Genomic DNA, 17,381 nt, shown 5'->3' with positions numbered 1-17,381 from the left:
CTGGTCGTAGTCTACTGAAGTTTCATCATTTCCCCGACACACTTTTGTAGTATTATCATGGTCATAGTTTCACATTGGTTGCATTTCTTATAAACTGATATCCTCTCAGGTGACCTACAGATGTAGCACGCAAGCTGAATCCTTACACCCAGGAAGTGGCATTTATACACCTGTAGCTTATTTGTATTTGATATTTCAAACAGGACCAGCAGGTTGAAGGTGATGATTCTGCCCCTTTACTCGGCTCTTGTGATACCCCACTTGCAGCACTGTGTGCAGTGCTGGTGTCCTCAACATAAGAGGACATGGAGCTGTTGGAACAAGTGCAGAGGAGGCCATTAGGATGATCAGGGGCTGGAGCAGCTCCCGTATGGAGACAGGCTAAGAACACTAGGGCTGTTCAGCCTGGAGAAAAAAAGGCTGCGTGGAGACCTCAGAGCAGCTTCCAGTGTCTGAAGGGGGCTCCAAGGATGCTGGAGAGGGACTTTCCATCAGGGACTGTAGTTATAGGACAAGGGGTGATGGGTTCACACTGAAACGGGAAGTTCAGGTTAGATCTAAGGCAGAAGCTCTTCCCTGTGAGGGTGCTGAGGCGCTGGCACAGGGTGCCCAGAGAAGCTGTGGCTGCCCCATCCCTGGCAGTGTTCAAGGCCAGGTTGGACACAGAGGCTTGGAGCAAGCTGCTCTAGTGTGAGGTGTCCCTGCCTATGGCAGGGAGTTGGTACCAAATGTCTTCATACAAGAGATGCTCCAGCCCCTTGATCATCCTCATGGCCTTGCTCCATGGGCTTCCTTCTTTCCAAACTTGAAGCAATGTTCTAAATAGTGGGGTTTTGATCTGTTTTCTTGCAGGGTGTTAAGTTTCATTTATGTTTACACAAATAAACTTTAGTGCTGATGAATCAGGAATTCTCTCTTAGTTAGTATTGTTGATTTGGATTTCTTTGGGTGCATATTTAATGACTGACCTGCCTGTATAAGTTTGGAACTGAGGGTCAATGTATGTTTAACTAAGTAATGAAATACTTCATTCTAGAGCTTCTCTGTCTTGTGTAATCTCTTTGAGTTTTTTGAATAGGGTTTTGTCATAGAAAGGCCAGCTGATTGCAACAGAAACAGAGAGAAAATACCAGCTTAGCTGTGGGGTAAGATTTTACTACTTGTACCTCAGGCATGCATCCTTTTTTATAAGGGAGAAAAGAGATTGCAGAGTTCCAAATGTAGTTTCGTTCTTTTCCCCTGCTCAGAAATGTAATGTTAAAGTATTAAAACCTTGTATTAAAAAGCCTATAATCTTATTTAAAAATAATGATAGCTTAAGTGAGAATTGGACAAGCTCAAATATCCTGTTAGGTCATTTACAAATACCTGTTTCCTTCCCAGTAGTGCTTTTGTAGCCTCAAATTGAATGTAATTATACAAATAAAGAATCGATACACCAAAGAAATAGCAAGAGATAACTTTTATTGTATTTATTCTAACTATCTTTAAGATGTGGGCTTGAAAATGAAGGCAGATATTAAAAAACTGAAAAAGCAATAGGACCAAATAATAGTGCACATTTTTCCTTAACAGCTTCTGCATAAAGAGCCTGAGAGCCCTGCCTTCAAGGTTGTTAGCAGTAGTTAACTGTTTGCTTGCAACTTCTGCTTCTTTGGCACCCATATGGCAAAATTATGCCTCCCAGAGGAATGTTTTGGTATTGGAGATAGGTTCTACAGGGAGCAGGGGTAACCTAAAAGTCTCTTGTATTGAGGAAGCTCAAGAGAATGTAAGAATCCTTTGGCTGATGCCGCTGATCAGAGAACTGTTTTGCTGGTGTTTCATGCTTGCCTTGCACAGACACAGATTTCTGGCTTCCCCCCCCCGCCAGCGTCTTCTGAATCCATTTTACTGCCTTTGTGGAAGCAGGAAAAACCAAAAAGATGAGCACTCTGGAGGGTGGAACCAGTCACATAGTTAATAACAATTAATAGCGGATAGCAAAGTTTTGGCTTCATCGATGATTTCCAAATTGTTGGCTTTTTATTCCTTTTAGACATCCTGGTGAGCCAGGATTTCAACCTCGAGTGGTTGAGATGTCTATAAGTAATCTTATCTTTGTTAGGCTTTGAAAATGAAATAGGAATTAAATATGATTGGTTTGTTTCCTTGGGACAGAATGGGTAGCTTCTATTTGCATTCTAAACAACACATTTTGGTTTCTGTTCTTGTCTGCGTATAGCAGCTTTGTAGCCTCACATATTGGTAAAGGAAACACGAATTCCTTCCTGAAAGCTAAAACCAAGTAAAAATTCTATACATTTTTCCTGGAACATTGATACGATGATTTCCATGACAACCATATAATAAGATTCATGTTTACTTTGTTTCTGAGTTCTCAGTGTCTTTTTAATGACTCCTGCAATTAAACCAGAATGCATCGTTTGAGGTTCCGTGATACAAACCAGTGTTGCCTGCCTGATGTTGAATGCTGTTAATAAATGTACAATATACACGTGAATATGTCTGTCTGTTGCAGAAGTGTGAGCAACTGGAGAACAATTTTGATGACATCAAGCACACGACTCTTAGTGAGCGCGGAGCACTTCGAGAAGCAGTGAGGTAAGTCTGGGTCACCATAGCAACAGTCACAGATGTGGTAAAGAAAGAGTCATTCTTCATTATTGGGGGAACAAATGAGTTCATTGCCACCATTCAGCTCTATTCTCTAAGGTATTAATTTGTCAGTGGAGAGGCTTCCCTTGAGGCTGTACTTTGGTTTTTGAAGCTGCATAAATGTTAAGCCTGACTGCACAGTAAAAAATGTAAATGTTTAATTTGTTATTTAAAATGCTTAAGGGGTGCCTTGCTTTATATTTAGTGAATGAAAATATTGTTCATCTAAATTCTGTAAGTGTTAAAGCAATTGTGCGATGCTGTTTGAACAAGCCTGTGTTTGCCTTCAAATTGGATTTGATTTTTATATATGTAGTTCCTGTGTGCTCTGATTTTAACACCAGGTTGGCATGATTTTGGTTGTGCTAATGAAATGTTAAAATCTCTCTGGTTCTTTGTATATTGTAGAGATGTATTTTTTGCTTAATATTCTAATCTCATTGCACTTCAGCCTTAGCAGATGTGGTTAAAATTAGTCAGGACATGAATCTTTGGTCACCCTTCTTTGCAGAGTATCTGCATATAGGACTCCAAAGAAACTTGCTGGCTACAGTACGTGGATTTTCTAAAGTAATAATCAGGAAGATGTTAATTCTCTGTGGATGAGGAAATTATAGTAACCTGGACTTGTAAAGGTTTTGAAAGTTGGATAATAAAATGTAATGATGCCAGCGTAGTGCTTCATTTCACATGCCTGGTATCAGAATAATTACTTGGGCTTACACTTCAATGCAGTAAAAAGCCAAAACAACAACTGAAAACTGAGGTTCTTGAAATACTCATCACCCCTCCTTTGCTTTAATTGTGCTTAGAATCCCTATAAATTTATGTCTCGGTGTGAATGACTTGATGTGCATGATACTGACTTTATATCATAGGTGCTCTTGTCTCATGTTACACTGCTGTGAATAAGTGTAAAGATCCTGTGAGTTGCAGTGCAACCTGCCTCTTTTGAAGCCTTTCTTATTACCCTCAAATAATATTATTTAATTTCTGAACATTTCAGCTCCTGGTGTTGCAGGTAACTAATGGCATTCAACTTTCTAATTGTGATTTCTTGCTTTTTGCTTGCTTTGCTTCATACATTTAGTGCTTTTCCCTTATGTGGTCCTTCATCAGCGTCCGTGATTTCACATTATGTGATATAAAATAGAGATGAGGAGAACTTTTGGTGTGTGAAGCTACTTTTAGTGTTTTCAACAAAGGGCTTTTCGAGTTGCTGCTCTCCTGTAAGGGAGGTTTGTGGTGTGTTGTGATACATGACTCAGCAGAGTTAATCTTGACAAAATTGGGAGCTGACAGCTCTTTGGTGACAAACACTCGCTAGCAAAGGAAACTTTGGCATTTCAAAGGTCAGGGTTCTGTTACAAGGACTGTGTAGAGGAGTCTCATGATTCTATGCTGTGCATACAATAAAAAACACTTTATTAGCTCATAAATTCATACCCTGGCTGTTTCAGCTGGTGTACAAGCCATTCTGAGGAATAGTTATTGATTGTGAAGTGAGACAGGTATTGTGCAGTGCTGGGATTCTCTTAATTGCAGTCAATATTATATGATTGCTTCTTTTTCTTAGTTGTTTTTGTGGAGGTAAAGAAGTACCTGACTTTAAAACGTGCTGCAGTCTTAATTTAGTATTATGTCCTTGACTAACACATCAAAGGTACAAAATGTGTATTTAGAGAAGTATATGCAGGTAGTTGCTATGTATTTTTCTACATGTGTGTAGAAGACACTTGTTATTTTAAGCTGTAGCGTTCTTTCAGCTGCTCCATAGTCACCAACGTCCTTGGTAGCTGCATTTTTCTGCTTTTTTGGATGCCAAAATTATTTGCAGCAGATGGAATTTCAGTGGTACATTTTGATAGACTGAAGTTCACTTTGCTTTTCCCGTAACTATAGTGGACATCAGACCAGATGAAGGAGGACGTAGATTTGCTGGCATCAGGATTGTGAGGTGCTTTCCTCCCCCTTTTAGTAAAGGAAGCATGTAAAAAGGGTTGCACACTGCACAAAAGCACTAAAATCATGTGGCCCTGAAAGCGAGGACAACAACATAGTCCTACTTGGATAGCTAAATGGGTATATGTGGATCTCAGATGAGCCTGAAGTTGAGTGGACAGTGGGCCTGAATGCGCTCTGATTTCCCAGAGTGCTACTGGTGCTCTGCCAGAGGAGACAATCAGTGTTTTCCCTCAGTGCTCCTGTTTGGAATGAGACCTTCCCTTTTGTCTTTGAGAGAAATGGTCAAATGAATATAGGTTTCAGTGCATTTCTACACTAGGAATATCACTGTGCTCTCTATGAACACTAATATCCAGGAAGGGTCTTGTTCTTTTCCCAGCGCTTCAGAAAGAGAATGGTATTCAAATTAAGGATTACATGAAACCCATCTTTTATGTATATAGATGTATCACAGAAAAATATCTGACGGGTTTTGAAATGATCATAAAGCCCAAGAACTTTACCTAGTTCCACTTTATATATTATTTTAGGCTTTGAATGAGATCATGAGCTGATAGTAGTTTGCCATTACTGAGCATATAAAGAGTGGTATTGTAAGAAGTTGGTTTACTTCTGATTGCACATCAATTCATAAAGCATTTAATTCAGTTAATGTTTTGCTTATTTTGTTAATGTATTCCAAATGGCTTATTTAGTATGATATTTTGATGCAATTGCAATGCTTAAGTAAACAATAAAAATAGATTAGTATTTGGGATTGGGGTTTATAAATGGACCATCTATTGCTTTACGTACTTTGAATGTGTATACAGTAATTTGGGCATTTGAGGTAGTAATTTGGCAGAAAAATTGCATAGATATGTACCTATGATGTCAGGTTGCAGAAGTAAAAGCACTAGGCTTTTGTTAAATAGGGCTTAGTTTGTTCTTGAAGTATGATCACTGTAAAAGATCTGGATCCTGATCCTAAGGAAAGCTTCATCTAGAATCTGAAGGAGCTTTTAGACTGGTTTGGCTGCTATAAGGAGAAAAGTATTTGAGGAGGAGGAAGTGCATTTGCTAACCATGTGCTGACCTTGGTAGTCTTCTCGTAAGTGGGAAAATCAGAATGTGGACTGCAGCAGTAACCGTTCCTCTAGGAAAGTAGGGTGAGGGAGCCTTGAGGAGTCACAGGCTGAGAACATTGGGGCTGTTCAGCCTGGAGAAGAGAAGCTGCGTGGACACCTCAGAGCAGCTTCCAGTGTCTGAAGGGGGCTCCAAGGATGCTGGGGAGGGATTCTTCATCAGGGACTGCAGCGACAGGAGAAGGGGTGATGGGTTCACACTGAAACAGGGGAAGTTCATGCTGTATCTAAGGCAGAAGCTCTTCCCTGTGAGGGTGCTGAGGCACTGGCACAGGGTGCCCAGAGAAACTGTGCCCTGTTTCAGTGTGAACCCATCACCCCTTGTCCTATTGCTGCAGTCCCTGATGAAGAGTCCCTCTCCAGCATCCTTGTAGCCCCCTTCAGACGCTGCAAGGCTGCTAGTTAGCATGTGTGGAAGCTTTGCAAGTGAAAACTAAAGCTTGAGTATTTTTGTATAGACTTCTTGTTAATAGAGGAAAATGTAAGCATATTTCTTTGTACTTCAAAGTGGGAAAGGAGATAGAAAGTTTGCTTGTCTGTTTGGATCAGTATGAAAAGACACCAAAGTTTATTTGGAATTTTGTTTTGCATTCACATCCTTGCATATGGTTTTGGATAATGTGAACATGAGCATGGGGCTTCAACTGTGATTTCAAGTTTGATAGAGACAGTTTCTGTTAATGATGATATTCACTGTTGTCTTGACAACTGTATAAGCTGGGGTTAGTAATAATCAAGCTTCTTTTAATATGGTCTAGACTCTCAGATGGATTTGATGGATTCTATGGCCAGGCATAACCCAGGAAAATTTCAGTGTAAGAAATTCCATGATCTCACAACTGTTAGTACTTAGAGAGTCAAAGTTATGGATTTAAAAACATGGGAACAAAACAAGTCTGCAGCAAAACCACAATGTAGCCAACTTGTTAGGGCTGTGTCCTGAGATGTGACAAACAGAGGGTCATACTCTGCTTCTCAGTCCTGCAACTTGGTTTTCCCAGTTTAAAAAGCCACATCATGGAGCATGGAGTTAGGGAAATGCAGGTGTGAAATGTAAGGAAAATGAGAACAATAGAAAATGTTCATGTTAGTGTTGATTGAAACATTAATGTTTTGACATGTTAGAAGTATTCCTGCTTTCCTGTATTGTTTCTGAGCTGTCCTGGGAGATGGGACCAGTCTCAGATCATGTGAAAGGGAGGGTGAATGAGGAAAGCTGATTGCTTCTTGATTCCTGATTCAGGTCTCCAAGATCATCTATTCAAAGAGTTCCTTCATATTCTGGGGAGGTGAAGCCTTTGGAGGGAATTCCAGTGATCCAGAATATCCACAAGCCTCGGGATCAGTACGCTAATTTGAGACTGAGGGAAGAAGTTTGAATTTCTCTTCTACCTTCTTCTATCTTTACCTTTCTACTGAGTGCAACCGTTCAAATACTGCTTGGGACAGGTTTTTAGGGGAGAAACAAGCTATCCCTGCCTATGTGTTTAACAAAAATAACAACCCACAAGACTGTGGATTTTAGGATGCAGAATATTGGAAGCACTTGAGAGCTTTCAGTAGTACTTCCATAGTAAAGACCTATGTGGCTAATAGAAATGAGTCTAACTTTGGTGTGAGTGCTATTCGGAAACCAGAATATAACTTTAATTTTTAGAGTGCATTACAGAGCAAACAGATTGTTTATGGAATGGGGTAGGTTAAATTGCTCTCCACATTGTCGTAGTTTAAACCAAGTCCCCCTACTCCCGGAGAGTTAGGAAGGAAAATCCAAAGAATGTAGCCCCCACGGACTGAGATAAGAACGGTTTAATTGCTAAGGCATAACACAAAACCCCTACTGCCATTTACTACTACAAATAATAATGATACAGCAAACAGCAAGTTAAAAGAATACAACACCCCACCAGCCACCGACCCATAACTCACTCCACCCTGCCCGGCCGAGCACCATGTGCTCCTTCCTCCATTTTCCTCCACAGCTCCCCCCTCCAGCCTTCTCTTTCCCAGTATGCATCCTGGGCATCACGTGCTATGCTATGGAATACCTCATTGGCTAGCCTGGGTCAGGTGTCCTGTCTCTCCTTCCTCCCAGACTCCCCCTGGCTGGAAAAAACCTTGAACAAAAACACCCTCAAAACATGCTCAAACCATGACATTATCCACCCCTTATTCCATACCATTCACGTCATGCCCAGATCTCACACTTCCAATACACAATCACTCTTAAGTCCACCCCTCGATCATGAGACATCTCTATGTTGCATCTCTGGACTGATGGCCTGAAGTATCTGGGCCCACCAGGCTCAAAATCATTCACCGTCCCCTTCAGCAGTTCTACAGCTTGCTGCTGGGGACTCCATACAGCTGCCTTCCACCTCCAATGCTTCCAAAGCACTGGAGGGGCCCAGTGGATCAGATACCTGGCCATACTGTCCCACATGCCCTGCCACTCATGACTGTCCAGCCTTGGGAACAGTCTACTGGTGCTCCTATGTACTTGTCTAAACTTAGACAAGACCCAGACCTGACTCTGCTTAACTTTTGGGATCAGACAAAATGGTTGTGGGTGGAACACACTCTGTGTGTGTGCCAACATGCCGAAAACCATCACAATCAGCAGGCAGGTCCCAAGGGCACCCAAAAGCCATTCAAAACCATCAGAACTCTCAGATGATGCTGCTGCACTTGTCACTGGGGCTGATGTAGCTGCCCTGCTTGCCAGCTCTCCCACTATCAGCTTCTCTTCTCCCGAGTCCAGATCTTCCTCCTCTGCCTTGCTGGGAAATGCTGCCTGGTCTCCTGTATCCTGCTGGGGCTCGGCGGGTGACTTCCGGGGAATATTCTCGGATGCTGCGGGGTTCGGAACGGCGGCAGGACTCGGTTCCTCCTCTGCCTTGCTGGGAAGTGCTGCGTAGTCTCCTGCATCCTGCTGGGGGTCGGCGGGCGACTTCCGGGGGACACTCTCGGCCGTCGGAGGGTCGGGAACGGCCGCGGGACTCACCCCCCCCACTGCGTGATCCTGCTGCTCAGCTACCGCCCTGCTCCGCTCCTCCCCCGCCTGCTCCCGCTGCTCTGCCACAGCCGTTTGGCTCCCCGTGCCGCTCTCCCTGGCAGCCTCAGCTGCCGGCAGCTCCCGGGGCCGCTCCTTCCTGGCTTCACGCAGCTCCACACAGACGACGACGAGGATAAGGACAAGGACGGCGAAGAGCAGCGGGACGGCCTGGTACAAGTCCAAGTCCACGGCCACGTCCATCCCCCCCTGCTGCCGGAGCCCCACCGTATTACAAGCCTCCGACACAAACACAAACACATCCAATCCATACACCAAGTACCCGGTAAAATCCCGAAACAGCGAGATCCAGAGAAAAACCTCTAAGAGCCAATAAATCAGCATTGTGACAAGAGACCATAAATCCGCTCAGATCTGTTCTTATCTCAATCCCTCGGGCCCCACGTTGGGCGCCAAAAATGTCGTAGTTTAAACCAAGTCCCCCTACTCCCGGAGAGTTAGGAAGGAAAATCCAAAGAATGTAGCCCCCACGGACTGAGATAAGAACGGTTTAATTGCTAAGGCATAACACAAAACCCCTACTGCCATTTACTACTACAAATAATAATGATACAGCAAACAGCAAGTTAAAAGAATACAACACCCCACCAGCCACCGACCCATAACTCACTCCACCCTGCCCGGCCGAGCACCATGTGCTCCTTCCTCCATTTTCCTCCACAGCTCCCCCCTCCAGCCTTCTCTTTCCCAGTATGCATCCTGGGCATCACGTGCTATGCTATGGAATACCTCATTGGCTAGCCTGGGTCAGGTGTCCTGTCTCTCCTTCCTCCCAGACTCCCCCTGGCTGGAAAAAACCTTGAACAAAAACACCCTCAAAACATGCTCAAACCATGACACACATGGATTCCCTGGCATGTCCAGCCTACTCCTGGATTTTAATTGATGTATATGAAAGCATTTAGCTGAAGATGCTCTGTGGAGGAGCTGGAGTCAAGCAGGATCTAACCTGTGTATTGCAGGGGCTGTAGATGTGCTGTATGCTAAGCCACTAACCCATGGGATGACATTTTATGCCCATAATCTGCATGTGAAGAATTGCATTTTAGCAGCTGCACTGCAGGTCTGTGTGTATTGAGCTGTGGTGATCAGGTGTTTTGGGGCTTCTCATAACGAACTTCCCCAACAAGCCAAAGAAAGTGGACAGAGCTCATGGAAAGAGCAAAATATTGCTTTGTCTTATTAAGAAGCCTGTGCAGTTCTAATACCACAACCTGTGGCAGAGCATGAAGGGGGGTTTCTGTTTGTCAGCATCGCTTGCACTGACCAAATATTGGCCATGTATCTTCAGAGTGCAAGGCAGCCCTGTCTATGGATAGCTGTGGCTGAACAAGCTCTTTAGGTGCTAGAAGCTGTTAAGTGGCATTAGGAAGGCTCTGTGTTCATGCAGTTTTACCCTGCTCTTTGTTGGCTCTTTAACTCCTGATAGTCACCCATTAGCCATCCTCTGGGGGCCCAGAAATGCCTGGGATACACTGCTTAGATCTTGCTGCAATGGAATAATTTCTGTCTACAGACAAACACTGCAGAGCTGTAACATGCAGCATGTACAAAGAGCCCGTGTCATTAATGTAATCGTTTCTATGAGAGTTATCAGAATGTTTGTTGTTGTCCTGTATTGTATACATGGAGAGCTAAAGCTCTTCATATTTCAAATGTGATGGGAATGGCTGAGGACCCTGGGGGGTTTAGTCTGGAGGAGAGAAGGCTCAGGGGGGACCTGATCGCTCCCTACAACTGCCTGACAGGAGGATGGAGCCAGGAGGGGGCTGGGCTCTGCTCCCAAGGAACAAGGGATGGGACAAGAGGAAACGTCCTCAAGCTGCACCAGGGCAGGTTTGGATGGAGCTGAGGAACAATTCCTTCCCCAGAGGGTGCTCAGGCATTGGAACAGGCTGCCCAGGGCAGGGTTGGAGTCACCGTCCCTGCAAGTGTTCACACACCGTGGAGACGAGGCCTCAGTGCCATGGGTTAGTGGTGGCCTTGGCACTGCTGGAGTAAGGGTTGGACTGGATGAGCTTAGAGGGCTTTTCCAACCTGAGTGATTCTGTGATATCATATGTTACAAAGTCTGTTGTTTAGAGTCACAGGTATAGCTCACACTGAAGATCTTGTGGAGCTAGTGATAACGTTGCACTCTAGAATGCAGTATAGACTTGGTGTATTTTTAAAGTATAAGTCAAGAAAGCTATTGAGTATCTTGTTTCCAGCTTGATTGTGATACGGGCTTTTCTATTGAATATCAACTTCATAATACCTTGGCCAGAAGTTTTGATACTGAATTATACCTGGGAGTTTATTTCAGCTGGTTGTGGCACGTGTGTTGTTCCAAATGTTGTATATGAGTTCTCATTTGTAACCTATGAACCGTAATTTGGTTTTGATGTAGTGATGTAGACAGGCTTTCTCTTTGAATCTTATAGGGGAGGGGATCAAGATATGTTTAGATTGTTTTCCTTTCAATGCTCATTTAGTCACCTAGGTGTATTGCTTAACTATGTAAAACTAGTTGAACAGTTATACTGGAGACTTTAACTGACCTGATCTTGTGCATTGATGTTGTTCATTGCTGGCAGATGTAAACGGAGATTGAATTTTTTGGTGATTCCAATTGGCAGTTGTGTATATTCACAGTTACTTTACATAAGGGGACTGAATTATGCCCTGCAGTGTATATAAACAACATGTGGATCCAGACCAAAAGCATTTTTAGCAACACAGCAATATAGCCAAACAGCAAAAATACACCCCAAATTATATTCATGGTTTTGCAGACTGTTACAGTTGCTACTCTGTTGCTCTACTGAAGTGTGCTTTAGACAGAATCTTACATGCATGTGTCTGGTGAAGGCTGGCATGCTTTTCATACTCTTCTTGTGTGTATTACAGTGACTGAATGATGCTTCAGGTCTGTTCTGTGTATGGTAAACATATCATTTCTGTCTTCACATGTACCAATCCCCAAATGTATTTCAGAAAGGAGAGGGGGAAAACAAACCCCACTTTCCTGTCACTTCAAGAGAGGGGAGCCTGTTCTTCCTTCTGAACCATTTAGTGTTTTGATTTTAAGGAATTGGATAACTGTCAAAATTGAGCTTTTTAGCAAACTGCAGGAGATGTCTGATGTTCATGGTGAAAGAGGTTCTGAGAACCACTGTGGCAGATGGCTCACCACAAAGACTCCAGAGGTGGCCTGCAGTGGGTGCAGCCTCGGACCTCTCAGTGCCCCAGAGCTACTCATCTGCAGACTGTGAAGTGGGGAAAATTGCACTGCAGAATTGGGAGTTCACTCTGTGGGTTCCACTTTGTTACTTTTCAAAACGCAGAGCTTGAAAATGTGCCTGAAATTTGCTCTTTACTGCTATTAACAAGCAGGAAAAATGCTCTGGGTTGCTCAAGGCTATATATCCCTATTGTTTATATTCATAAACAATATGGGTATACATAATACATGTGTGTGTTTATGGGTACATAATATATATGCACATGTATGTGTATATATATACATATTGTATGTGTTTATATTGTATATATTTGTGTATAATATGCATATATGTATATACAATATGGATATACATATTATATATACTGTATATACACAATATGGGTAGACATAACATATACAATATATATGCAATATGAATATGCATAATATAAATGCAATATACATACAATATGGATATACATAATACATATACTATATGTACAATATGGATATACATAATACTTATACTATATATACAATATGGATATGCATAATATATATGCAATATACATACAATCTGAATATACATAATATATATACAATATATATGCAATATGGATATACATAATATAGATACTATATATACAATATTGCCTATCAGGCTTATGAATACCTTGGTCTCATCAGCTTATACACTTTGAAAATGTCTTGGTTCATTAAACAAAAATTAAACCTGACCAACCAAAGAATCTGAGAGCTAAATGAAGGATGTTTGCCATGAGCCAGGGCTTTCTGGAGATCATTGAGATGTGATTTTTATGTTCCAGGGCTTTGAATGGTTTAGTTAGAAGGTGGTTCCCACCACTTTCCTTCATATAAGGCAGAAGCTCTTCCCTGTGAGGGTGCTGAGACGCTGGCACAGGGTGCGCAGAGAAGCTGTGGCTGCCCCATCCCTGGCAGTGCTCAAGGCCAGGTTGGACACAGAGGCTTTGAGCAACCTGCTCTAGTGGAAGGTGTTTATGGGTAATGCCTGTGGCAGGGGGTTGGGACTGTATGATCTTAAGGTCCTTTCCAACCCAGACCGGTATTCTGTGATTTCAGACTATAACATAGGTCTGGGACATACAGAGGAACAGCGTGTTACAGCTTTGGCAAAGAAGTCAGCTGTTATAGCTCGAGCTCTCTAAGCTCACACTGTTTTGTTTATAAGTCATGAATTTAATCTCCATTATTAAGAGTACCACATTCCACATGTATGCATGAAACCGTATTTCCTACAGTGACTTCTGTTTCATGTACAGTCACTAACTAGTCTGTCTTTACAAATGCTATGTCAGACATATCTGCACTTGTTTCTTTTCAGATATTTACTGTAGTTCTCAAAAGTCTTAAAAAAGTGTTATAATGGGATTCTCACCAGAACACTTAAGAAGACATTGATTTACAGTCTGACACCATCACAATACAATAATCTTTCAAAACTGTAAGGTTTTGTAACTTATTTTTAAGCAGCACTACAGCTTTTTTGCTGCTATTTGTTAACAGTATTTAATATTTTCATTATTAGTGTACTTTATAAATAGAGATTAGTATTTATTTAATATTTAATAATGACTGTTACTACGAATTATCATTATTACTATGGATAGTATTTGTAAATACTATTTGCTTTATTACTACTATTCAGTAGTAGTGTTTAATGGTACTGTTTAATACTACTAATACTTTTATTACTGCTATTTTGCCTACTGAAGTGCCTCTAAGCTTCAAGGAACATTTATTGTATAATCTGTAGTTTCCATACTGCTTAAAGCAGCAGGTCTGGGAGCAGTGATGCTTCTTCATCAGGTTCTTTGATCAAGCATTGGAACAGGCTGCCCAGGGCAGGGCTTCAGTCACCGTCCCTGCAGGTGTTCATACACCGTGGAGACGAGGCCTCAGTGCCATGGGTTAGTGGTGGCCTTGGCACCTCTGGGGTAAGGGTGGAATGGATGGGCTTAAAGGGCCTTTCCAACCCCAATGATTCTATTAATTAGTGTTAAGCAAGCATTTGCTTTGTTTTTGGTAATGTAGTAAGAAAATGGTCTTGGTCAGCATCTGTATTACCAAAAGGGTAAGAAAACACTTATCCTTTGTCTTATTTCAGGGACCTACAGTGTATTACTTGTTGTTAGATCTTGGACTATACCTCACAGTGTCCACACATCAGTGTTCCCACTGCACATTTACTTGTATGGCAAATAGATGCTGGTGGTGTCAGCCCTCTTCTGGCGTGAAGTATATTCTCTTGTGATTTGCTCTCAGATAAAATGATTAATTGGTGTGGGAATTGTTGTCCCTATAATTAAAGAACTGTACAGGAATGTTTGAAAATACTTACATAGGAACTGTTATATATTTAAGAGAGATTCAGGTTTTGTGTAGTGTTTTGCACTAGGGAGAGCTGTGACTGCATGGCTAATCCTGAGTACCACTAGCCATGGAGCTGCAGTAGCCAGAAGAGAGCTGAGAGTCTTGTTTCTTGGATGGATCAGCCTGCACTGAGGTACAGCCGCACTGTTAGCATCTGGCCTAACTTCTGGGGTTTTTCTTGGTAGGTGCAGACAAGCTTAAAGAGCTCCTCTGTAGTCAAATGTTCAGTCATGGCCTGCCTGCAGGGTGCCTCTGTGTCATACTCACTGACACTGACTGGAAAGAGAAGCTGCATGGAGACCTCAGAGTAGCTTCCAGTGTCTGAAGGGGGCTACAAGGATGCTGGAGAAGGACTCTTCATCAGTGATAGGACAAGGGCTGATGGGTTCACACTGAAACAGGGGAAGTTCAGGTTAGATCTAAGAGAGAAGCTCTTCCCTGTGAGGGTGCTGAGGCGCTGGCACAGGGTGCCCAGAGAAGCTGTGGCTGCCCCATCCCTGGCAGTGTTCAAGGCCAGGTTGGACACAGGGGCTTGGAGCAACCTGCTCTAGTGTGAGGTGTCCGTGCCCATGGCAGGGGTTGGAACTGGATGACCTTAAGGTCCTTTCCAACCCAAACCAGTCTGGGATTCTGTGGTTCTATGACTCAGCCAACAAAGTGCAAAGCCGGGAGGGCAGAGGGATGCGCTCCTGCCCCGGCTGCGAGTCCTGCTCATGGCACACAAGCACCTCTGTGTTGTCTCTATGGGTGCCATCACAGGCAGCTGTGATGAGGAAGCAGCAGGGACATAGATGTCCATGTTGGTTGCTCAGGCCTACAGGAGTAGATTAGATCTAGGCTGAAATAAACACTACCTGCATTTCAGGGAGGGTTATGTTGGATCTTGATGCCAACTGTTTTGCTGTAGGGACTCTCTACTGCTGAGTACTTAAATGACTGCACATACAGATGCAGTCATTTTAGGGTATCTTTTGCTATTAGATATGTAGCCATTCTAGGGATAAATCCTTCTGCAGCCAAAATCATTGAATCCCAGATTGGTTTGGGTTGGAAGGGACCTTTTCCTTTTCTAATACAGGAAGCCATTTAACTGGCAGAAACTATACAGCATAAATAGTTTGCTGTCTTTCCTAGCTATATTAGGTATTTTTCATTAAATGTAAAGCTGTCTTCCTGTACTTCCTGCTTCTGTGATCTGTTTTGATTCTTTTATTCTACTTGGCTCTATTGGGTGAGTGAAGAGCTTACCCCTAAATTAGAAAGGCCCGAGTAATATTTTGCTGTTGGCATTGCTAAGCATTCTTTCTCCTTTTAGTATAACAATGTCATAACATATACCTATTATTTTGCCTCCAAACTATACTTGCAAACAGAGCTTTGAAAAGCAACTTCTCTTAAATCTTATTTAATTCTTGGTGTAAGACAAGAATTCACTGCTTTTGTGCTGAAATTGTGAAGCCACAAGCTGATAACGGTAACTCAATGTTTGTAATATAAAGCGTCGTTCCTGTAGCATGGTCCAATTACACAATAGCAAAGCAGGGATGTAACACAGCAAATACTGCTTCCCTATTTGTTTCAGTAGGTTTAGCACAGCGGGAAGTGTGGCATTCTTCCAAGGTAATGCGTCAAGCTTACACTTGGCTGGAAGTGCAGTGGAAGTTATGCTAAGACTTTGCATGCTGGCTTAATAACTCTTGCTCAGTGTACGCAGCAGTTGCCTTGTGAAAGGTGTTTGATGTCAGTTCATTGCCAGGATTTTATATTCTAATGTTGAGATGTTGTGGTATCGTGGCGATATTTGAACAAGCTCCTCTGTGGGTGCTGTGCTTAAGGCATTGCAGTTTCAGTAATCAAATACCATTCCTGTACGGTTAGAGATCATGGACGCTGTTTTTCCAAGACCCTGCTGAATCTTATGAAATCAGAAAGAACTATTCTGTTCATTTGGTCAAGTGATTATCAATTTTTCCACCAAAACCCTCTTATTTTGAGGAAAAATATATCTAAAATAAGAGCTAAAATGAAAATAGATAATATAATGTCAACCGAGTGTCTCATTTCTTTTTGAAGCTCAGAGAACCAGTAAGTTATCAGCAGTGCGGTTGCCGGGAGAAACAAGAGGTAGAATCCTACAATGGTTAGGCTTGGAATGGACCTTAAGATCATCCAGTGACCTAAAAATCATGTAGAATTGTTGCAGTTGGTCTCTCTTTTAACTACTTTTCCCATCCCTTTAAAGCCATTCCCCAAATCAGTAGATATCCCTGTTGTACTGTGGCAGTCAACCTCTCACAGCTGCCTTAAAGACACATGACTATTCCATTACAATTAAACATATAGTTAAAATAGCATGGTAGTGGCTTTACAAACTGCTCCATGGTGTATCTCAGCATGTTTCAAATGGGATGAAGAACAGCCGCTGCTTATGGAGCAGTAGCAAATACTTCCCAGTTAAGGAGTTAATCTTCAGCCTCATCAGCAGTCTTGGTACAGAGGTTACCAGCAGATGCTAAAAACAATGTGGGGATTTCTTTTTGTGACCCAGAGTACATCAGTAGTTTCAAGTAGATTATTGAATGCTGTCGTAGATAAAAATACTGATGTACTGCACCAGGTTTGATTTTGTGATTGTAAAGGTAAAATCCTCCATTACAGGCTTTTTTTATCCCCACTACTGATTTTTCAACCAGCCTCTTCTAATTTGGCACCTCCTGGTCACATTTGCTTCAATAGTAAGTTTGGACTTACAGTAGACCCAGTAATTGCTACTAGCATTTAAAGCTTTCCAAAGAGCTTTAGTTCCATCCATCCACCCACCTTTCTTGAAGCTTTTCTGAATGTCTTTGGCAGTGCTGAGCCAGCAAATGGAAGGTTGTTTGTCAGTAGCAGCAGTTGTTGTTCCAGGAGGATTGTTTGTTCCAACTCACTGGGGTTGTTTCAG

The 17,381-nt window shown here is 42.4% G+C and overlaps 1 protein-coding gene across 1 annotated transcript in view; it reads left to right on the top strand.

The window, feature by feature from the left end:
- Nucleotides 1–17,381, top strand: part of DPYD (dihydropyrimidine dehydrogenase) — a 349,108-nt gene that overhangs the window by 47,019 nt on the left and 284,708 nt on the right. Inside the window, exon 3 of the mRNA XM_034064349.1 lies at nt 2,522–2,604. Within this exon, the coding sequence (XP_033920240.1) occupies nt 2,522–2,604 (83 nt within the window). The remainder of the gene's footprint in view (nt 1–2,521; nt 2,605–17,381) is intronic.

This window comes from Melopsittacus undulatus, chromosome 6 (assembly GCF_012275295.1).
Source record: "Melopsittacus undulatus isolate bMelUnd1 chromosome 6, bMelUnd1.mat.Z, whole genome shotgun sequence".
Classification (NCBI taxonomy): Eukaryota; Metazoa; Chordata; class Aves; order Psittaciformes; family Psittaculidae; genus Melopsittacus; species Melopsittacus undulatus.
The sequence above is the reverse complement of the archived record's forward strand: the minus strand, read 5'-3'. Positions and strand labels throughout refer to the sequence as shown.